The 23,063-nt window shown below is 55.2% G+C and overlaps 1 protein-coding gene across 4 annotated transcripts in view; it reads right to left on the reverse strand.

The window, feature by feature from the left end:
• The window catches only part of PPL (periplakin), a 48,229-nt gene that overhangs the window by 7,010 nt on the left and 18,156 nt on the right, over nt 1-23,063 (reverse strand). Inside the window, exons 2-17 of one of the 4 annotated variants that reach the window (XM_019987426.2) lie at nt 17,749-17,848; nt 11,942-12,096; nt 11,168-11,288; nt 10,480-10,593; nt 10,341-10,382; nt 8,961-9,122; nt 8,756-8,863; nt 7,067-7,162; nt 5,686-5,808; nt 5,442-5,588; nt 4,690-4,841; nt 3,636-3,733; nt 3,308-3,468; nt 2,174-2,352; nt 1,942-2,080; nt 1,015-1,208 (exon numbers count right to left, since the gene is read on the reverse strand). In XM_019987426.2, the coding sequence (XP_019842985.2) occupies nt 1,015-1,208; nt 1,942-2,080; nt 2,174-2,352; nt 3,308-3,468; nt 3,636-3,733; nt 4,690-4,841; nt 5,442-5,588; nt 5,686-5,808; nt 7,067-7,162; nt 8,756-8,863; nt 8,961-9,122; nt 10,341-10,382; nt 10,480-10,593; nt 11,168-11,288; nt 11,942-12,096; nt 17,749-17,848 (2,091 nt within the window). Of the gene's footprint in view, nt 1-1,014; nt 1,209-1,941; nt 2,081-2,173; nt 2,353-3,307; nt 3,469-3,635; nt 3,734-4,689; nt 4,842-5,441; nt 5,589-5,685; nt 5,809-7,066; nt 7,163-8,755; nt 8,864-8,960; nt 9,123-10,340; nt 10,383-10,479; nt 10,594-11,167; nt 11,289-11,941; nt 12,097-17,748; nt 17,992-23,063 lie in introns of those variants that run through there. The other 3 variants (XM_019987429.2, XM_019987427.2, XM_070779583.1) reach the window with 3 other exon arrangements.

Consider the following 23,063-nt stretch of genomic DNA (forward strand, 5'->3'; position numbering starts at 1 on the left):
TTTGTGGGACAAAGCGAATGCAGTACTTAGCGAGATGTACTTAAATGCTTAGATGAGGGAGAAAAAAAAAACAAAGCAGACTCTCAGATCAACAGTCCAAGCTTCTAACTTCAGGAAGAAAAAGAAGAGCCAACTGAACCTAATGTGAGCAGCTATAGTAGGAAATAATGATGAGCAGAATTCAGTGAATCAGGAAACAGGAAAACGGAAAGATCACTGCAACCAAAGCTGTTTCATTGAAACAGTCAGTGAAGTGATCAACCCCAGACAGAATCATCGGGGGAGAAAACAGAATAAACAAACACGACAAAAGAAGATACGATGTCAGGAATGAAAGCGAGGACGTTCCCTCAGATCTCGCAGACGTTCAAGTATAAGAGAATATTATGAACCATCTCATGCCAAAAACTCAACAGCTTGACGAGGTGTACAGTGTGTCCTTGAAAGACACAAACTTGTGAAGCTGCTCAAGCATCAGATGACCCAGATCGTCCAATATCTAATAAAAGAGGTTGCATTTGTAGTTAAAAACCTTCTTACCAAAAAAAAAAAAAAAAAATTGCAGGCCCAGATGGCTTCCGGGGTGAATTCTACCACGCATTTAAGGAAGTAATACCCAGTCTTCACAGACCCTTTTTCAGAAAACACAAGAGGAGGAGGGAGCACTTCCTGACTGTTCAGGCCAGGAAAATACACGATGGGGAAATAGTAGGACACGCTGGGTGTTCCTACATTTCCTACCAACCCTGGCTCATACAGAGTGGCTCTGGAAGGACTCACGAGAAACTCACAGCAGGGCTGATCTTCGGGGGAACGGTTTGGTCATTACAACCCCTTTGGGTTTTTTAATTTTGTATGTGTATTGCTTTTTCCCAAAAGCGGCAATTATTTGGAAAACAAACAGCCTTCAGCGCTGTCCACAGAAATCCCCCCTGGGTACCTCAGGCAGACTAGCTCAGCCAAGGCCTCCGAGACCACCCTCCCCACCCCCAGCCCCGCCCCGTGGCCCCTGACCTGAGCTCCGCCTGCTGGCAGAGGCCGTCGAAGCGCTGGCACAGCTTGTGCACCTCGGCCTCCTGGCGCTCCAGGTCCGGGCAGTGCTCCTGGAAGCGGCTGGCCAGCGAGCCCGAGCACTGCTTGGCGGCCTGCAGGTTCCGCTGCACCTCGCCGAGGAGGGCCTTCCGGGCCTGCAGCTCGGAGGCCATGGCCTGCAGGGTGGAGAGGCAGGTGGCGGGCGCCGTGGCCAAGGGCTCCAGGGCCCAGAGTGCTTGGGGCCGCCCGCTTAGAAGGGGTGGTAGGCCTGGCCCGGTCAGTGACCAGGGCTTTGCCTCTGAGTTGGTCCTCAAACCTGAGGTCACTTCTACAATTTCCGTCCCGTGACAATGAACACCACCTGGGAAAAACAGCTTCTAAAACCCTGTGGCGCACAGCGCAGGCCGGTGACGCCGCGCACGGACCGGAAGGGCCCCCGGCGGAGGGGCTGCCCTCCGAGCATGCTTCCTGGACTCCCAGTGAGGCTGTCGCTACAAGGCAAGGGGTCTGTGAGGTGGTTCGTGAATGAGGGGCCTCCCACGGGCTCACAGACTGGCGCTTAGAGTGGCCCAGTGGCACCATGAAGATGGCAGGTGCCGGGCGAGGGGCAGAGCTGCCTCTGCTCGGCTGACCTGCCCGGCGGGCGTCTGAGCACAGGTGGCCAGGTCTGCTCCTTCAGAGAAACAGGGAGAGGGGGTGGCTACGCTGATACCTGATTTGAAGATACCAGCACCTGATTTCCGCAGGCCGCACAAACCCCTTGTGTGGCTGGGATTCCAAACCTGGAGAGACCTGCTGTCCTGGGCCTTGGGTCCCTCGATTGTCCAGAGGTGGAGAGCAAACGGGGGCCCTTAGAGCCCACGCCCAGCTCAGCAAGGGGCTCCCGGGGCCCGGAGTCCGCACACTCACCGCCAGCTCCTGCCTCCTGCTGTCCAGGGCCTGGCCACTCTCGGGCACCGTGTCCTCCTGGGCCAGCTGGGTCTCATACGTGGCCAGTATCTCCCGGCCCTGCTGCAGGCTCTTCTCCAGGCGGTTGGCGATGTCGAGCCTGAGGACACGAGTCAGGAGTTAGCTGAGGGGTGGAGGGTGGCCCGGCCCCTGACCACCCGGCCTGGCCTCCCCGCTGCCCGCCTGCACCCACTTCTCCTGGGCGGCTTCCAGCAGCTGCACCAGGCGCTCGTATCTGCGCTGGGTGTCCTCCACCCGCGTCCTCAGCAGGGCGGTGCTGCCGCTGTCCGGGAGGGCCCGCACGAACGCCTCGCCCTCGGCCGTGCTGCGCGCCTTCTCGGGCTCGATCCGCAGCAGCTCGTTGGTGATGTTCTGTGGGGACCAGAGCCCTCGTGTTGGCCGCAACCAGCGGCCCCTCTCCCCTGGGACACCCTCCCTGGGGTGGAGGCTGCCTGGGCGTCTGGGGCACTGGCCTAGGAGTCGGGGTCTAGAATGAGCATCCCTGGGGGTTCTGATGCACCCGACGGGGACTCAGGACTGATGAAAACCAACAGGTGACACCAAGCACTTCCAGTTCCCACTACTCCACGGGGATGGTGCTACTCATCTTTAGGGGGAACCCTGACGAGATGCGTACGACTCCATGTGGCTTAGGAGTTTGCAGCCACGCCCCCACCCCCGTACCAGGCCTTGGCTCAGCCCCTCCCAGCCCTGGCACGAGCCCCATCAAGGGCCACGGCGCTGCTCTGAGTTCCAAGCCTCCTCTGTTGACCGGGGAAGGTTGCACCCACAACGGAGGGGGCCAAGGACCCCAGAAACTGTGTGTGTGTGTGTGTGTGTGTGTGTGTGTGTGTGTGTAGGACGGTGTGTGTGTATGTGTGTAGGAGGGTGTGTGTGTGTGTGTGTGTGTGAAGGAGTTCCTGTGCTCCATCCTCCCGAGGCCCCCTGAGTGGGCAGCCAGCCCATTTTACTGAAGAAACTGAGGTCTGCAGTCAGGGCAAGGGGGCCGGCTCTGTCGGCCCAGAGCCCCTGGGCCACCGGGCGCCCCGCCTCTCTCCCAGCTGGGTGCTGACCTGCTTGGGCTGTAGTGCTGCCGTCATCAGCTCTATCAAGAGCCCTTTCTCCTGGAGACATGTCTGGGGGTACCAGGCCTCTGGTACCTCTTCAGTTCTCAGCCTAGGAACAGCACCTCTCCCTGCGACTCACGGCTTCCCGTTACACATGGCAAGTAGACCCGTGGAGCATCCAGAGCTCCCACGGGCATGAGACCGTGGGCAGGGCCCCTGGGAAGCCCACGGGGCCAGCCTGTGCCCCCAGCCCTGGGTACCTTGAGGTCCTTGGCCCGCTCGGCGCTGTCCTGCACAGCCCGGCCCTGCTCCAGCGGCGGCCGCAGGATGGCCGTGATGGCCTTCTCCTGCCGGTCCAGGTCGCTGGCCACCTTGTCCAAGCCGGCCAGCAGCTGGCGGCCCTGCAGGTCCGAGGCATCTGCTGGAGGGAGGTCAGAGTCAGGGGAACGTGGGGGCCCTGGGGGTGTTTAGGGGTCAGCTCAGCGTGTCCCCCCCCACCTACCGTGCTGTTCCGTCTGCTGCACAGACCCTGGATCCAGGCCCCTTCCCCGTCCCCCCAGAGCCTCAGGCAGTGGCCCTGGTACCCACCTCCAGAGCTCTCTGCCTTCAGCACCTCATGCTGCTCCTGGAGCGCCTTTCTGCTCCCAGCTGCCTTCTGCCGCAGGCTCTGGTACTGGCTGCCCAGGCTGTGACAGCAAAAAATGGGCTGGAGACCCTGAGGCAGTCCATGCCCCCACCACCCACATTAGCGGGACCCTGGGCTCTGGCTCAACAGGCAGCCCTGAGGAGTCAGGCAGCTCCTCAAAATGCTTTGAAAAGTCAACACAACACATGCACACAGAGGATCTGCTGAAACACCGGTTTCTCTCTGCTCCCAGGTTCAGTGGGCCCCTTCCGCCTCTCCTTTCTTCCTCTCTTTTTCCTTTGTAGCAAGTCTTACGACCTACAATGGTCTTGTTTGCTCATAACTTTTCCCCGCCACGATGCTTTCTCCGAGGGAGCAATGCATAGCAGATGTTCAATACATATCCGCTGAACGAATAAATGAAGGAGTTCCTGAATCGCTCATTCAACACAGATTTCTTTGGTGCCTGCTTTGCACCAGGTATGGAACAAGACCCTGAAAGTATACCACATCTCAAGGAACCTCTGCCCGGTGGGATGGACACACAGACACAGAGCAGCCTCATGAGAGCAGCACACGAGGTGGGAGAAGGTGCTTGGGAGCCAAGAGGCGGCAGCCTTTTGTCCTGGAGCCAGAGTGGAGGACAAGGGGAGGGGGCAATCAGGGATGGCTTCACAGAAGACGTGGCCCCCGGGGCTGGGGTCTTCAAGCCAAAAGGTCTGAGTCAACAAAGCGATGGGTTGACGTGCAGGTGGAGGGAGTTACGCGTGCCCAGGCCCAGGGGCACCTGCAGAGAGGCCCCTCCCTGCAATGTGCCCAGAGCCAGACACTCACACACAAGTTGGCCAGGCCAATGGGATCTGCTGCTGTCCCACCTGAGCCTCCAAAGGGGGTGCACGTGTAGGACATAAGTGGCACCCTGAGGCTCAGCTGTGGTGCCCAGGGCTGTGAATGGGGCCTGGGAGCCAAGGGGGTGCGGCCACACACCACACCAGCTCCTCCTCCTTTACCCCATACCTTTCAGCCAGAGCCAGGGCCTCGGGGTCAGTGGGCGGGATCATGAAGCAGACGGCCGGGGCGGTCAGCTTGTTCCCCGCACTGTCGGTGAGGTCCCAGCTCTCCCCATTGTTCCTCTGCAGGGTGTAGCTATAGCCCCGAGAGATCAGGCCCTGGTGGGGAACAGGCCAGTCAGGACACATGGAGAGACCTATCACAGCTGGTGGCCGGAAGCCCAGTCACTGCCGAACTCTGGGACCTGGGGAGCCTTAGCCTGTCTCTCAGAAACTCCTCAAGACGTTTCATCATAAAGAGAGGCTCTGCCAGCCTAACACCCACCTGGACTTCCCTCTGGGGACCCGCTTCCGCCCATGCAGTCCCAGCCCAGGGAGTCTCCTCCCTTCATCCTCTGACTGCTCAGGGTGAACGTGTGACTCAGGTCTGGCCAATGAGAGAATGGCACTCGCAGTGATTGGTTCAGGCTGCACACATGACTCAAGAGTGGGCCAATGAGAACCTTCCCTGAGACATCTGCTGGAATAACTGGCGCCTCTAAGCTGGTGGGACAGAAGGCCAGGGCAGCAGGTGGGACCATGCGGGGGACGGGGCGCTGGCAGAGAGTGACCCCAATGATGGAGATGAACACAGGCTCCTGAAAACATCTGAGGTCATGTCTCCTCCCTGTCATCCCTTAGACCTTTCAGTGAGTGGAGCAGAGGCCAATCTGGGCCCAGTCTGCCTGGGGCACCTGGAACACCTGGGCAGGGGCTCACCTGGTCACCCTCGAAGTCACAGAGCGCCTCCACGGGGATGGGCTTGAGGGGCGTCTCCCGGCGGTACTTGAGGGGCACCACCTGCTGCCCTCGCTTCTGCAGCCCCCGCACCACATGCTCGTACTTGTCCAGAGCCTTCTCCTGGTCCTGGATGTGGAGGGGAGTGCCCAGGTGAGACCACGCAGCCCTCTCCAGGCAGCAGGCAGGGAGTCGGGGAAGGGCCTACTCGGCGGGCAGCACTCACATCCAGCTCCCGCAGCAGCAGCTCAATCTGGTATCGGTCCTTGAAGTCAGGGCTGTATTTCTGGTTCAGGTCTGAGTCCACCTTGCGAAGCAGCTCCTGGGCATCCTTCATGTCTTTGTGGAACTAGGGGAGACCAGAGGGCCCCATCATGGGTGGGAGTCCACCAGGATGCCTGAGGCTCATCCTGGCTGTGACTTGAAGCCCACTCCCAGGTGGGGCTGGGCCTCCCACTCACCCTGAATCACAGGGATGCCCCCAGCCCTCCCCAGCCCACCTTCCTGGGGGGCTTCACAGGGAGAGACTGGGTCCCTTCTCAGGAATCCATGCAATGCCACCTCTATGACAAGCTGGTTTCATGTCCATACACCAGAAACCTTAGGGTTCTCCTCTATTCCACTCCTGTCTTTGTGCTGGGAACACCCTGACTTATTCTAAGCCTCAGTACATGGAAGGCAAGCCTCCCCACTTGGTTCTGGGAAACTCTTGCCCGTTTTTCAGCCTATCAGCTCTGGAATCATTCACTGACAGCTGTCCCCTGGGCTGCAGCTGAACATGATTTTGGGATCCCTGGGAAGTCCACAGCCCGGCAGGACTGAGACACTATGACGCCGAGTTAGTTATGTCAGTGCCATCTGAGTTCCAATGTCCCCAAACTGCCTGCTCACAAGAATCACGTGCAGCTGTCTTATTAAAAACACATTCCAGTGGAAATACTGTAGTATCCATCAACATTGTGAATGGAGAAACACAACATGGTCCACGCATACAATGGAATCGATGGAATATTATTCAGCCGTGAAAAGGAATGAAGTTCTGGTTCATGATGAACCTTGAAAACGTTTTGTTCAGTGAAAGAACCAAACACAAAAGGCCACAGATCATGTGAGTCCACTTCTATGAAATATCTAAAATGGGCAAATCCAAAGAGACAGAAAGTAGAGGGGTGGTTATCAGGGGTTGGAACGGGGGAGGTGACTGCTTATTAGGTACAGAAGTTCTACTTGGGGTGGTGAACACGTTTTGGAAAGACAGTGGTGACGGTTGCACAACATTGTGAATATAATCACTGCATTGGGTTGTGCACTTAAGAATGCCTAAAATGGCAAACTTCATACAATACATATCCCAAAACGAAAACCCCACACACCTATTCCTGCACCTGTGCCATCTTGGTGAGTTAAGACTCTCCAGTCCCAGCCCCCAGGGGAGGCAGACAAGGGCCTGGAAATCTTAGGGCACATGCATGTCTACCATGAGAACCACAGACATCGGGAGGCGTGGGAAGGCAGCTCTGAAAGGCTCCCAAGGAAGCGGTGCTGAGCCCACAAGGGAGCCAAGTGGGCGCTGGGTGCTCCCCCCATGGGGCCCGGCTGGCAGGCACCTGGTGGTAGTCTTCCATGTACTTCAGGTGGCTCTCCTCGCAGATGAGCAGGTTCAGGTATTCCTTCCAATCTGCGTGGACAGCCTCCATGTGAGCCTGCCAGGAGAAAGGGGGCACATTGCTGCTGGCCAGGTATCTGGGGCAGGGCTTCCCAGGTGGCACTAGCGATAAAGAACCTGCCTGCCATTGTAGCAGATGTAAGAGATGTGGGTTCGATCCCTGGGTCGGGAAGAGCCCCTTGAGGAGAGCAAGGAAATCCATTCCAGTATTCCTGCCTGGAGAATCCCACAGACAGAGGAGCCTGGCAGGCTACAGTCCACAGGGCAGCAAACAGTCGAACATGACCGAAGCGATTTAGCACACACACACACACAGGTATCTGGGACACCAGGGGCGGGATGGCAGGATTCCAGACCAGAAAAGGGTAGAGGAGAGGGGCATCTGGCTTCTGCATGGGTGTGACTCCCAGCCAGTTCCTGCCCAGGAGTGGGAGGAGGAGAGAGGAGGATGTATTGAGGAGTCAAGCAGGGCTGCCATGTTCGGGCACACAGGTTGTGCACTGCACAAGGGACAAGTAGGGGCTATGTCTGCCCAGACCACGTGGTGCTTTTAAAAAAATCTTACAGGGTACTCCCCAAATTCATGTCCACCAGAACTCAAAATGTGGCTTTATTTGGAATAGGACTTTTGCAGATATAATCAGTTAAGAATATCAAGATGAAATCCTAGATTCAGGGTGTCCTTATAGGAAGAGAAGAGGACACACAGGTGAGAAGGCCATGTGGACACAGAGGTGGAGATAGGAGGTGTCCGTCTAGTCAAGGCTATGGTGTTTCCAGTGGTCATGTATGGATGTGAGAGTTGGACTGTGAAGAAAGCTGAGCGCTGAAGAATTGATGCTTTTGAACTGTGGTGTTGGAGAAGACTCTTGAGAGTCCCTTGGACTGCACGGAGATCCAACCAGTCTGTTCTAAAGGAGATCAGCCCTGGGATTTCTTTGGAAGGAATGATGCTAAAGCTGAAACTCCAGTACTTTGGCCACCTCATGCAGAGAGTTAACTCATTGGAAAAGACTCTGATGCTGGGAGGGATTGGGGGCAGGAGGAGAAGGGGATGACAGAGGATGAGATGGCTGGATGGCATCACCAACTTGATGGACGTGAGTCTGAGTGAACTCCGGGAATTGGTGATGGACAAGGAGGCCTGGCGTGCTGCGATTCTTGGGGTTGCAAAGAGTCGGACACGACTGAGCAACTGAACTGAACTGAACTGCAGGAAAGCCAAGGATTGCCAGCAGTCACCAGACTCAAGAAAAGAGACAAGGAAGGATTCTCCCCTAGAGCCCTCAGAAGAAACAAGCCTGCCAACACCTTGATTCTGAATTTCTGGCCTCCAGAACTATGAGAGAATAACTTTCCATTGTTTAAAGCCTCCAAATTGGTGGTCATTTGTTACAACAACAACAGGAAACTAATACAGGCACCACGTGGGCTTCAGAAGTCTAGAGACCGAGGGCCAGGGCATCGAGAGAGGAGGCAGGGCCAGACAGAGGAAAGGGAGACGGCAAAGTGGAGAGACAGACAGACACTGGACACAGGACCCTGGGGCCTGCCTGAGTGCAGGGAGCCCAGAGCAGAGGTCACCTGGAGGCCAGCCTGAAGCAAGTGTCCCTCCCTGGGGCTCACGCACTTCAATGGAGTTCCTCCCGGGGTGCTCGGCGGCGAGCAGCTGGTCACCCTCGCTGTGCAGCTTGTTAATTCTCTCCTCTTTGGCCTCCAGGTTCCGGTGGATGAAATTCTGCAGCGAGGGCAGTGGAGGGGCTCAGCGCCCAGCTGGGCAGCCCCGAGCTCCTTCCGGGGCCCCCTGCCCCACACCCCCAGAGCCCAGCACCCACCTCGTACTGGCGCCGGCGGCTGGGGTAGTTGAGGTTGCGGTCACTCCAGTCATACTGTATGCGGCCCTGGGCCTGCTGGTCCAGCCAGTACAGCTCGTTCGTGCACCGCTGCATGTAGTCCTGCAGTGAGCTCAGGTGCCGCTGCCGTGCCTGTGACGCCGCCTGCAGGCAGGCAAGAACAGGGCTGCAGCCTCGCCGGCAAGGGACTCCCTCCACACCTCCTGCCCCGCTGGACTCCCTTGGATAAGTCATCTGACCCTCCCAAACCCCTTCATTCATTCAGCAAACGTTTATTGTGCATCTACTGAGTGCTGGGCTAATGCACAAAGAGACTTGGGTTCTATCCCTGGGTCGGGAAGATCCCCTGGAGGAGGGCATGAACCCACTCCAGTGTTCTTGCCTGGAGAATCCCATGGACAAAGGAACCTGGCGGGCTACAGTCCATAGGGTCACAAAAGTCAGATATGACTGAAGCAACTTGGCATGTATGCAAGTGCTGGGCATGGCTCCAGGCCCTGCGATATAGCAGTGAGCGAGACAAAACCCTCACAGAATAGACATGCTTGTGGAGCCTCGGTTTACTCATCTGCAAAATGGGAATAACAGCACAGATCTCATAGGGCACCAAGCCTGGCATACAGTTGGTGCTCCATAAACGTCAGCAGCTACGCTTCTGCTTTTGTCTTTAACATGTCATGGTGCAAACTACCACAGGGCAGTGGGGAGGGGGTGTCTGAATTCCACTATGCAAATGAGAACAGTGGTGAACACGTACGGGGGAGCCCACCATGTCCCATGACTGTGCAAAGACTTATCCAACATCAACTCATGCAACCCTGAAAGCTTCCTGTAAGCCAAGGAGTGGAAGTGACTCCATTTTACAGATGAGGAGACTGAGGTCCCCAGAGACTCAGCAGCTCATGCTTGAGGTCTCCCCACCTAAAGGGGGTGGAGGCGGCCCAGCTCCAGAGCCTCCTACTATGAGCTACACTGTTACCGTCCCTACATTCTCTTGTCTGAGGTGTCTGTAACATTCACAACAAGAAAGCATTTACGCATCACGTGCAGTTATAAAAAAGAAGGTTTTGAAAAGAGAAATAGAGAACTTTTGCTTATTAAGCACCTGGCATTGTACTTGGCACATAGTAGGTGCTCAATGAAAAATTAAGCAGCAAACAGTAGGATAAACTATATCACAGGGTCTCTTGGGATTTCCTATGAGCAAAGGGCAATCAGGGTTGCCTCGCAGATAGGGGCTCGGGATACTGCTTCTCCCCACTTCATCCCCCTCCATCCTGCTTGAAGTGTTAACCGCACACACTTCTTTGCCCACAGCCCGGCTTCCCATCCCCTCCCATCCCGGTCCTGGGGGCGTCTCACCAGCAGTTTCTGGTACTTGGCCTGGAGTTCACCGTTCTGCTCCTGAGGATGAGGCCGAGGACACGGGTTAGGGTGGGGGGCTGCAGGCAGCAGCCCCTCCTCCCCAGGGTCCCTTCTACCCCTCCCCCGAGGCACACACCTTGGCCAGGTGGGGCCCGATGGCCTTGACCTCGTTGTGAAAGACGTTGTGTTGCTCCACCTGCTGGCCTACCAGCGGGAGTTCCGTCCCGAAGCCCTGGCTGCTCAGCTCGTCCTGGCCAGGGAGGCGGGGGCACGACACACATGGGCATGGGCCGGGGGCCCAGGACTCGCAGGCCACCCAGGACCCATGCCCCGGGAACCTTAGCCCTCCTCCTCACAGCGCCATCCGAGGAGGCAGTTAAGTAGCCCCGGAGGGAGGAGGGAAGAGGTTGTCACCCTGATCACATTTAATCTCACTGCAACCTCAGAGGCCCTTGTGGTTTCCATTTCACAGATGGGAAAACAGAGGCTCGGCTGGGGGAGTCACTTGCTCAGGATCACACCAGTGGCCGGGCTTCTCCGAGGTGGAGATGGGCTGGTGAGGGCACAGGAAGACCAGCGGCCAGCCAGAAACCTGGCTGCTGCCCCCAGCTGACCAGCACCCCAAAGATCCTGGGAGGGTTCCAACCTCCAGCACATCTGCTGTGTGACCCTGGGCTAGGCACTGCACCTCTCTGAGCCTTGCTCATCTCATCAACAAAGACATCAGGAAATAACCAGGAACAGCAGGACACCAGTGCCCATGCAATGGAGGGAGGGCTCCTGGCCCTTACACGGCCCCACCCCAGCCGAAGCCCGGGCCGTACCAGCTTTTCCTCCACCAGCGCCTCCCAGTTGACCTGCGGGTCCACCTCTTTCACCACCAGGTTGTAGATCTGCTTGTGTTTCCCGCGGAGGTTGGTCACACGCTCCTTCAGCTGACGGATGCTGAGTGGGAAGGGGAGAGACCACCTTGGTTAGCAGGGCTGGTGGGCAGGTGTAGTGTTTCTGCCTCAAGGTGGGTCTCCCACCCAGGCCCCAGTCTCAGGTTTCTGCTCAGTGGCCTGGAAGGTCAGGGTCACAGTGGCCTTGGGTCCAGGCAGTCACTCCCTGCCCTGCTCCTGCCCACTTTCTTTTATCCTGCATTCCCCCACCAATATTTCCCCAGGGCCTACTATGTGCCATAGAGGTTTCCAGAACAAACAGGCCAGTCTGCTGCTCTCTGGAGCCCACTATCCACCCGGCAGGGCCCAGGGCTGGGCTGGGACAGGGACAGTGCTCTGTCCATGTCTGAGCTGAGGCAAGAGCCAGGAGCTCAGAAAGCCAGCCAGGCATCAGGCAGGGGACAGTGCACTCACAAGCTTGGAGGTCGGGGACTGCGATCACACTGTGACCAGGACAGGGGACCGGGTACTCCAAGCCTCAATTTCCCTAGCTGTGAAATAGGTTGTTGGAAGGATCACGTGAAGTGTTCAGCTAGGGCTGGCCCCACCGTCAGCCCTCCACAAACCCTGACTCAGGTGTCTGCACACTGAGCGGCTACAGCCCCGCTGCTCTGACTCCGAGTGGCTCCCTCAGGACCAGAAGCGGAGGGGACCTACTCCTCGGCGATCATGTCCCCCTGGGGGTGCTTCATGTGCTTGGCGATGGCCGCGTCCGCCTCCAGCACGTAGAGCAGCTTCTCAGAGTCTGACACCTTCTGCAGGGCCACATCCCGGTGCTCGGGCTGCTGGCCCTCCTGCAGCCGGGCCAGGTCCTGCGAGAGGCACGAGAAAGGGGTGGGGAAGACAGAGGGCAGGGACTCAGGGGGCACAGCCAGGATCGGGGGGCTCCCCTGGCCCTGCCCAGCCCCTGCTCTGAGATAGCAGGCTCGGGACACGGCTGTGCACAGAGAGACATGGCCCATCCAGCCCAGGGAGGAGGGCAGTGTGTGCGCGAGCTCAGTTGTCTGACTCTTTGCAGCTCCGTGGACTGTAGCCTGCCAGGCTCCTCTGTCCATGCGATTTTCCAGGCCAGAATACTGGAGTGGGTTGCCATTTCCTCCTCCAGGGGATCTTCCCAACCCAGGCATAGAACCTGCGGCTCTTGCATCTCTTGCATTGGCAGGCAGATTCTTTACCACTGTGCCACCAAGGGAGGAGGGAGACCCCAGGAAAGGCCTGTCAATAAATAAACCTCAGGAACCCCCTAGCAGTCCAGTGGTTAGGACTCCACATTTCCACTGCAGGGGGAGATGGGTTCGCTCCCTGGTCAGGGAACAAAGATGACAAAGTTTGCACCGGTCGGAGTTTACCAAGGAAGCACAGCAGAGGTGGAACGTGGGGACCTGCTTGAGCTCGGGCTCTAGGATTCAGTGAGGCCTCCCCCGAGGCAGTGACACAGGCTAAGAATGAAGGAAGAAGGGGAAGAGTATTGGAGGCAGAGGGAGTGGCCTGTGTGAAGGTCCTGTGGCAGGAAATGATGACTGGAAGGACGGTCAGGGGAGGAAGCTGGGGGTGGGACAGGGCATGGTGCCACCCATCCTTAAAGGCGACTCCTCCAGGGGGTCCTCAGGGGAGCGGGTCCAAGCTAGGGGCACAGTCGGGTGTTGCGACAAGGCCCAGGCGAGAGCTGAGGGTGGCCCGTGCTGGGGTGTTGCCAGTGAAATGGCGAGAATGAACAGAGTGGGTGGACGTCTGGGAGGTACAGTTGCTCAGTCGATGATGAGTCCCAGTTGTTGCTGTTCAGCCACTAAGTCATGTCTGACTCTTTGCAATCCCATGGATCTGCAGCACACCAGGCTTCCCTGTCCTTGACTATCTTCTGGAGTCTGCTCATGTCCATTGAGTCAGTGATGTTATTTAACCATCTCATCCTCAGCCATCCCCTTCTCCTTTTGCCCTCAATCTTTCCCAGCATCAGGGTCTCTTCCAAAGAGCTGGCTCTTTTCGTCAGATGGCCAAAGGATTGGAGCTTCAGCATCAACCTTTCCACGAATATTCAGGGTTTATGAGTCCAGGGTCTCTGATAATTTAGGGAAGAATGATGAACTGGCAGTGGGAACAGCAGGTTAAACACAGCCTGTTAATCCACTTAGTGGACTTTCATGGAGTGCAGATGGGCTCTGAGCCAGGCCCGGGGGTGGGCGGGGGGACGAGTCAGAGACTGGACTGAGCACAGGTGGGGCGGGGGGGATCACACAAGGGACCTCGGAGGCCAGTTCTCTACCCCCAGCTGGGGGTCAGTGTCCCCATCTCTGCAATGGCAGTAAGAGAAACCCATGTTTCAGCAGAGGCAGCCAAGGGACCAGGGGATTATCCCTCAGCTGCCAGAAGATGGGAGTACAGATGGGGACGAGCTCAAAACCACCAAGTGAGAGGAGCCGGGCACTGAAGGCCACGCCCCTCAGGACTGGTTTATGGGAACTGCCCCAAGTAGGTGGATCCATAAAAGAGGCTAGATGGGAGCAGGAATCCGCAGTCAATACACAGGGGAGCTTACAAAGGGATTACAGTTTTGGAAACCGACCTGTGAGGATGGCTGCACCCCTTGGTGATGTTACTAAAAAAATCACTGCACTGTGTGCTCGAAGGGGGTGCATTTTCTGATCTGTAAAACCCGCCTCAATAAAGCTGTTAAAAAAAAGAAAAAGCACAAAAGGCAGAAACAGCAAAAGGCAAAAGAAGTGAACGGAGGTGGTGGTGTGCCTGGTACAGTGTAAAATGACTCAGCTCCCTCTTGGAGGAAGAGATGGTATCCAGCCCACATTCCAGGTCTTTCCTGGGCCAACTCTGGGAGGGCTGGGCAGCCAGGGGTGGGGCTTTGGAGGTGAGACCCATGTGGCAGAAGGTCAAAGTCGCTGGACCATCGCCCCACTGCGGGTAGGTCTGGCTGGTTAAAAAGTTTCAACATCATGGTTCTTGGCTTGGGTGGAATTTTATCGGCTCCATCTTCGCCAGTTGATCTGAAGCTCTGCTGGGCAATGACCGTGTCAAAGATTAATTTTGCAAAAGGAGGAAGTAAATTAATCATCTCCTAATTCCCAGAGGTGCAGGGCCTCGTGGGAATGCAAAACCTGTCCAGCCAAAACGAGAGAGAATATCCAGCCAAAAGATGCCACACAGGCGTTCAAGAGTCCACAGTCGGGCAAGACTGATCAATGAGGACAGGTCAGCGCTGTGGTTACCTTGGGGGTGGGGGGGTGACATTGATTGCAAAGGTCCCCCAGGACCTTTCGGGAAATGTCCTTTGACTTGACCTGAGTAAAGGTTCCATGGGTACCGACTGACGCGAAAACTCACAAGCGTGAACTCTTAAAAGTTGGACACTTACCACAGGCAAGTGTTTTTAAGTACAAAAAAAAAGTCATAGGGACCGACGTATCCTGTAAATTTTGCCCACACTGACGGACAGATAATCAATAAAGCAAATCCAGGAGACGGTTACTGGTAGGATCTGTGTGGTGAGGTTACAGGTGTTCCCCAAGCCTTCCGGCTTTTCTGGCATTTAAAAATTGGGATAGGTACAAAAAGAATCCTGGAGTGGGTTGTCATATCCTTCTCCAGGGGATCTTCCCAGTCCAGGGGTCAAACCAGGGTTTCCCGTATTGCAGGCAGATTCTTTACCATGTGAACTACCAGGGAAGCCCCAGGAATAATAGACGGGGTTGGCATTCTCATCTCCAGGGGATCTTCCAGACCCAGGGATTGAACAGGGGTTTCCTGCATTGTGGGCAGATTGTTTACCATCTGAGCCACCAGGGAAAGCAGAGCAGTGCACAAGGCCACACACTGTGTGATTCTGTTTCTATGAAATACCCAGAATATGTATATTCAAAGAGACAGAAGGCAGAGTCGCGGGCAGATGGGCACAGGGGTTCCCTTTGGGAGGATGAAAGCACCTTGGGACCAGAAAGACGTGGTCATTGCATATCATAAACGTATGAAATGCCATGAAATTCTACACTTTAAATGCTTCACTTTATCTCATGTGAACCTCACTTCCATTTTAGAAAATAGGAAAATTAAAGAGAACTTTTGGGTTCTCTTTTAATAAAATTAATTTTAACTTATAAATGAATAGATATATTTATTTATGAATAGTTTTAAATTATTATTTATAAAACATTAAATAAAATAAAATTAATAATGATGTTTTCTTCTGAAAGAAGGAAGAGAAAAGACAAAAAGATTAGCCCGTGCCATCTCCAAAATCTGGTTTAAGTTTGTTCATTTGAATTAAAACAAAGAACAAATTCAAAATGATCTTCCAAACACATCCTTGCTACTTTGAGTCATGACTCTAAGCAAATACCATGAGACGAGGGCTGGGGTCTATTCCCTCACACTCTCACAGGCCAGAAAAAGTCAGAGAGACACCGGATGTGAGGGGATGGTCTTCCCCTCTGCTGGTGGAATCATATGCCATCTTAATTTGCTTCTTTATACTTGTTTATTGGCCCCAAAATGTTTGTCACGAACACATATTACTTTTATTAGGAGGAAAAAATGACACACCCCAAAAAGCTGTTTTCATTTAGGAAAGCGCACACACCACCATAGCAATCATGAGAGTGGGGACAAAAAAAAAATGCCAGAGGGACTGGGCATCAGGGCTAGGGCACGGCCAGAGGGAGGGATGCTGGAGGGTCAGCTGAGGCCGGAAAGAAAGAGGAGGGGTGGAAGCGGGGAGGGGGAAGGGAGGTCCTGGGGGAGGGAGACCCTAGGGGCGCAGAGCACCCTCTCGTCCACCCTGCCCCTGTCCCGAGCTCTCCCCACCCCCTACTTCTCACCCGAAGGGTGTCATTCCCCCCACCCACCCCTGTTCCTCAGGGGAGTGGACACCTGGGCGGTCAGCCGAGAGGCAGCCATGTCTGGGCCTGGGGCCAGCCATGGGGCCAGCCAGCCTCATGACCTGTCCACCCTCAACGCCCCTGCGCTCCTCTGGACCTGCGTCTTAGTCATGCCTGGAATGTGGATGAAATACAGACACCCGTTTAAATTCAAATTTCAGGTAAACAATGGATAATTCATAATATAAGTATATCCCAAGTAGTGCATGGGAGACATACCCACAAAAATTTGCATCCTAAACTTCAAATGGAACTGGATATCCTGTATTTTCATTTGCTAAATCTGGCAACACCCCCTCTAGGGGTGGGGGAATGGCTCTGAGGTCAGCTCTGTCACTGACACAGTCCATCCTGGCCCTCTCTAGCTACAAAGAAGGTATGAACTCAACCACTCTGGGCTGGTGGGGAGGGGTTCGAAGAGGAGGCAGCCAGCTTAGCAGCTCACAGGTGTGAGCATGGCTGCACGGCTGCCCGTGGAGCAGGATCCCTGGGAGAACCTTTGGGCTCGGGCCGGTTGTTACTGAGGCATAGAGTGGGGAGATGATTTGGCCCGCCTGCGTCTGAGTAGTGGCAGTGGTAGGGAAGCGAGGATGATGATGCTGTTAATCAAAGGAAGCCCTGCATGGCACCCGCATACGTGCCTTGTGCTCAGTCACTCAGTCGTGCCCGACTCTGTGCGGCCCCGTGGACTGCAGCCCGCCAGGCCCCTCTGTCCATGGGATCCTCCAAGCAAGAATACTGGAGTGGGTTGCCATTTCCTTCTCCAGGGCATCTTCTCGACCCAGGGATTGAACCTGGGTCTTTAAGGTCTTCCTGGGTCTTTAAGAGCTTCCCTGGTGGCTCAGATGGTAAAGCGTCTGCCTGCAATGTGGGAGACCCGGGTTCGATCCCTGGGTTGGGAAGATCTCCTGGAAAAGGAAATGGCAACTCACTCCAATGTTCTTGCCTGGAGAATCCCACGGACGGAGGAGCCTGGGGGCTACAGTCCACGGGGTCGCAAAGAGTCGGACACGGCTGAGCGACTTCACTTTAAGGTCTATCTGCATTGGCAGGAGGGTTCTTTAACCACTGGCGCCACCTGCATAATCTCATCAAATCTCTCCAGCAGCCCAGGAGACCGGGTGATGGTTTCCCCTTTCGGGTGCACAGGGAGGTAAGGCGACTTCCTCAAGGTCACACAGTAAGTGGCAAAACCAAGGTCCTAGCCAAGGCCTGGCTCCTGAGACTGTGGTTCTGCTCCAGACAGGGCCCAGGCTGCAGGAACTCGGTATCCGGGGTGGAGGAGCTGGTATTAACAGCACTAAGAAGGCTCCTCTTCAATGTGTCTCCACCTGGGCACTGGACATTTGAGGCTGAATCATTCTGTGCTCTGTAGGCTACATAGCAGCCTCTCTGGCCTCCATCGCTAGATACCTGACCCCGCACTCCCCAGGGTGCCGTGGCTAAAAATGTCTCCAGACATGACCACATGTCCCCTGGAGCAGAATCACGCCCAGGTGAGAACCTCGGGGTCATCTGAGCCCCGGGTCCCCAGGGGGCTGGCATCTCGGGGGCACCAAGTGGGAGGCGGGCACTCACTCTCTGCATCTTGGCTTCCGTGTCCACGATGTTCCTCTCCACCTGGTCGGCATTCTTCTGCAACTGCTCGATGAGCTCCGACAGCTCCTTGTTAGAGACGCTGCAGGCAGAGAGCCAGGAGGTGAGCCATGGGGCCGGAGGGCAGGGGCGGGGTCCCGCCAGCGCCCCGGCCTCCCAGGCCATCCCCAGCCCTGGGCTCAGAGGGAAGCTGCCCAGTGAGCCTGGAATGGAGCTTGGCTGTACCCCCAGGGCAATGTCACTAAAGGCACAGAGTGAGGCGGCGCCGTCCGGGAATCAGCCTCTGCTCTGGCCGTCACCCCAGTGCTTCTATTTGCCATGCTGGCAGAGCAAGTGTACTGTGCTCTCCCACTTTTTTTATTGAGATATAACTCACATGTCATAAAATTCACCCCTTAAAAGTGTGCTAATTCTGGGAATCCCCTGGCGGTCCAGTGGTTAAGACCACACGCTCCCAGTGCTGGGGGCCCAGCTTCGATCCCTGGCCAGGGAACGAGATGCCACTTGCTGCAACTAAGAGTTCACATCCCGCATGTCATGACTAAGACCCGGTGCAGCCAAATAAACCAATAAAAGTAAATTTGAAAAATAAAGTGCATAATTCAGGGGTTTCAGTATATTCACAAGGTTGTATAACCATCGTTGCTATGTAATCTCAGAATATTTTCACCACCCCCAAATAGAAACCCCACCCCCTTCAGCAACTCACTCCTCACCATTCCACCCCATGGCCCCTAGCGACCACAAATCCACTTTCTGTCTCTATGGATTTGCCTACTCTGTACAACATGGGGCCTTCCGTGTCTAACTTCTTTCACTTAACAATATCTTGAGGGTCATCCGTGTTGTAGCTAGTGTGTGACCGTGCTCCATTCCTGTTTATGGCTGCATAATATTCCACAGCTTGGCTATGTCACATTTTATTTATCTGGTTATCCACTGATGGGACATTTGGGCTGTTTCCACCTTTTGGCCATGATGGCTCAGACTGCTCTGAACACTTGGGTACAAGTTTTTGTGTCAGCAGTCTTATTATTAAATACCTGATACTTTTCTTTCAATCTACTCATTCTTTATATTTAAATAAACTTCCTAAGAAAGAGGACTTGCTTCCCCATTGTAAACAGAAAACCAGAAGCCCTTGCCATAAAGAGGTAATAGCCAAAATAAATTCCATAGAAATAAAAGGATGGCATTAAGTTCTAGCTGGACACTTGGCTGCCTGCACACGTTGAAACTGAGCCCTGCCCTCTCCTGCTTAAAGGCAGAGCTTGGCATGCACGCCCTGCAGCCAAGCTAGAGCTCTGCTGGCACCGAGCTGAGACCTCCTGAGAGTTCTCAGAGTGTCTGGGAGAGATTTGAAATCGGAAAGGCTTTCTCATTTGGCGTTTCTGTGTTCCCTCTGGCTGTATCTGTCTGCCCTGCAAAATCACACTTCAGCCCACCCTGGCAAACACCATGTGGGAGTGGAGGAGACCTTGGTTTTGGACTCAGATGTGCGCTGGGGCTGTGTGACTTGGCCAAGCTGCTGTCCCTCTCTGTGCCTCTGCTTCCCGCTATCAGATGGACCTTTCCCAGTTGGGTGTTAGGAATGGGAGTGAGGTTATGCAGGCAAAGAGCTGGGTGCCCCATAAGCCTCATGAAGGTTCATGATTATACTTAAGGAGCCTTAATGATGATTGTCCAGCTCCTTGTTTTCTTTAAACAAAGGAAGAAACGAAGGCCAGAAAGGGAAGCAGCTTGGTCCCCGCCACACGGCTACCCAGCAGTGGCTGAGATCGGTACTTAGTCCTCCAGTCTCCATCAAAGACCTCACACACTGACTCCAAAGACTGAGGGCAGGAGGAGAAGGGGACAGCAAAGGATGAGATGGTTGGATGGCATCACCAACTCCGTGGACACGAATTTATGCAAACTCTGGGAGATAGTGAAGGACAGGGAAGTCTGGCATGCTGCAGTCCACTGGGCTGCAAAGACACGACTTTGCAGACACGACTGAGCGACTGAACAACAGCAGGGTCTGAGGCTCAACACTGCAGATACTACTGATGCTGCGGGAGAAGCCGGAGTGGTGGCAGAAACAGGCACACGAACAGAAGCTGCAAGACTGTCCAGCTCAGGCCCAAACCTTGCCTGGGGGTCTGCTCTGTACCAGGTCTGGATACACAGGCGCTAGGAGGCGAGAGGGTTAGGGTCTTGGCGAACAACACCCAGGCCACACCCTTTGTGAAGAAAACCAAGGAGGCAGCCTTTCCCAAAGTGGGGCCCCAGGAACCCTGGTCTTGTAAATTGCTCCTGGAATGAAAGCTTTGTCACTCAGGTGGTTAGGAAAACCCGACCCCTCAATAAGTCAGTAAAGGCTCTGAGAAGTCCTGTGGTGGAGAAAGCTGATATTCAGTGGAGCACCCAGGAAGGCTCAGAAGAGGGGACTGTGCATGGAGGCTCTGGGTAAGGTGGGGTGAGGCTGCCAGGCCATGGGCCAACTCCCATCACCCCCCACCTTGGCTTGGGCAGACCACATGGCGAATGTTGAACACTTCTGCCCTCAACCCAACCCCAGCCGCTGACCCACACTGTGGCCTCAGCAGTCAGACATGGTGAGTCTCAACCCAAATATTTAACCGTGACAGCCAGGGCCACCGCTGCGATCCTGCAGTGTGGGTTAGGTGGGGGCCTCTATCCCTCTCGGGTCCAGCCCAGCCGCACCCCAGGGCACGGGGCCAGCTCCCAAACCAGGCCCCTCACTGGAGGGGACAGGTTCAAGGAAAGCGCCTCCTGGACTGCACCCTGGGCAGCCCTTTACTCCAGCTGAAACCCAGCACCAGAAGGGGACACAGGGCGGTGGGGTGGGGACAGCCAGCTCCATGGACCTGGTGCTCCTGGTGGGGAATAAAGGACAGCTCGGTGGGAGCGTGTGGTCAGACAGGCGTGGCTTCCAAGGCCTGCTGGACCACTTATTGCTTGGACCGTCCCAGGCAAGCACCTCAGCCTCTCCATTTGTCTTCTGGGGATGACCACAGAGTCACTGTGGTAACTTGAAACCTAGTGCACACGCCTCACCAGACATCAGACACGTCCACAGACACGGCCCCGATAGCATCCTCACCCCAGGTCTCTGGGGGAGGTGTGTGTGCCCCTTTACAAGCAAGGAAGCCAGCAATTCTACCCGATAGATATCAAGAGAAATGAAAACACAGGCCCACGTAAAAGCCTGTACACAAATGTTCACAGCAGCAGTATTTACAATAGTCAGGAAGCGGAAACAACACGAAAGTTCAACTAATGAACAGATGAACGAAATGCAGAACGTCCATACAATGGAAAATAGAAATGAAACGCTAACACAGGCTACATCATGCAGAAACCTTGAAACCACGAGGCTAAGTCACAGAAGCCAGACACAAAATGTCCACTTACACGAATTATCTAGAGTAGGTAGATTCATAGAAAGAGAAAGTAGGTTAATAGTCAGGAGGGGCTGGGATGGGGAGACAGAAGGGGAGTGAGTGCTAAAGGGTGTGAGTTTCTTTTTAAGGTGACGAAATGCTCTAAAATTGATTATGGTGTGCATGCGTACTAAGTTGCTTTAGTCGCATCCGATTCTCTGCGACCCCAGGGACTGTAGCCCGCCAGGCTCCTCTGTCCAGGCAAGAATACTGGAGTGGGTTGCCATGCTCTCCTCCAGCGGATCTTCCCAACTCAGGGATCAAACCCACGTCTCTCACATCTCTTGTGTTGGCAGGTAGGTTCTTTACCACTAGTGCCACCTGGGAAGCCCCTGATTATGGTGGTGGTCATATAATTCTGTGAATATCTCAAAACAACTGAATTGTACACTGTTAATGAGCAAACTGGGCTTCCCGGGTGGCTCAGATGGTAAAGAATCTGCCTGCAACGTGGGAGACCTGGGTTTGATCCCTATGTTGGGAATATCCCTGGAGGAAAGCGTGGCAACCCAGGCCAGTATTCTTGCCTAGAGAATTCCCATGGACAGAAGAGCCTGGAGGGCTACACCCCATGGGGTCGCAAAGAGTCAGACACGACTGCCCACCTAGGCACAAGCACAATGAGTGAACTATATGGTATGTGAGTTATATCTCAATAAAACTGTTATAAAAACATTGGCAAGTGCCATTTACAAGTGGCAGGGATGTGTTTCTTCTTCCCTCACCCTCTTGAATGGTCCCCAGCTTTTATCCTGTTTTCCATGGAGGCTGGGCCAGTTCTGGGTTACACCCAGCTGCCTGGAAGGTGGTAGTTAAAACCTCACAGAGGGTTGACCATGTGCCTGGCCGGTGCTAAGCAAATCACATCCAAGTGAGCTCATTAATCCTACCACCCCCTGAAGTAGCACTGTTCTCCCATTTTACAGATGGGGAAACTGAGGCACAGAGCCATTAGCTAGCTTGGCCACAGTCTCACTGGCTAAAGCAAGGCAGAGCTGGGATTCCAACCCACGCCTCTGGAGCAGTCTCAGCACTTCTGCCTTTTGGGTTTGGAGTCCCAAATGAGAGGCCCCAAAGGGTCCTGCCTTCCTCCCGCCATCCAGCTGGCCATAGGAGCAGATATGTGTTCCCTTGAGAGCCGCAGAGCCCCACACCAGGAGTACAGGAATGTGGGCGAGTCAGGAACCTGCAGGGGCACCGGGTGTGAGTGTGTGTGTGTGGGTGGTGTGTGTGTGTGTGTGTGTGTGTATATGTGCAAATCCCAAGAGGGTTGAGAACTGGCTGGGCCGGTCCAGCTTTTCATCCAGCTAATGGGCCACACTGAGGCAGCCAGACACGGCCCCTGGGGGCTGTCAGCCCAACTGATGGAGGCCCAGATACAGCTCTTCCCTACCAGCCTCTTCCGAGTCCGGTCCCACTCATGGAGATGGGGATCTCTGGGCTGAGCCAGGAAAGCTGAGGTGCCCATCCCGACCCCACCAGAGAAGGGAAGGGACCAGGGAAGTAGATCTGAGTGACAGGCTGGGAGAGGGACATACCCAGCCTCCCTCCACTCACTCAGAAGTTTAACATGGACAGAGATGCTGAGGGCAGTGGCCGTTGGCACTGGTAGGTGCCTCAGAAGTCATCAAGCCCCACCTGCTCATTACACAGGTGAGCAAATTGAGGCCCTCAGAAGTGCAGGCACCCGCCCAAGGTCACACAGGGAGCAGCCAGTGTCCATAGCCAGACAGGGTTCAAATCCTGACTGTGCTAACCATCCGTGTAACCTCGTAATGCAGTGCCAGGAAAGGCAAAGGACAGATCAACAAGAGGAGGCTGTGGGAGAGGTGGCGTTCCACCGGCGTGGTC

Source organism: Bos indicus, chromosome 25 (assembly GCF_029378745.1).
Source record: "Bos indicus isolate NIAB-ARS_2022 breed Sahiwal x Tharparkar chromosome 25, NIAB-ARS_B.indTharparkar_mat_pri_1.0, whole genome shotgun sequence".
In the NCBI taxonomy this organism is placed as follows: domain Eukaryota; kingdom Metazoa; phylum Chordata; class Mammalia; order Artiodactyla; family Bovidae; genus Bos; species Bos indicus.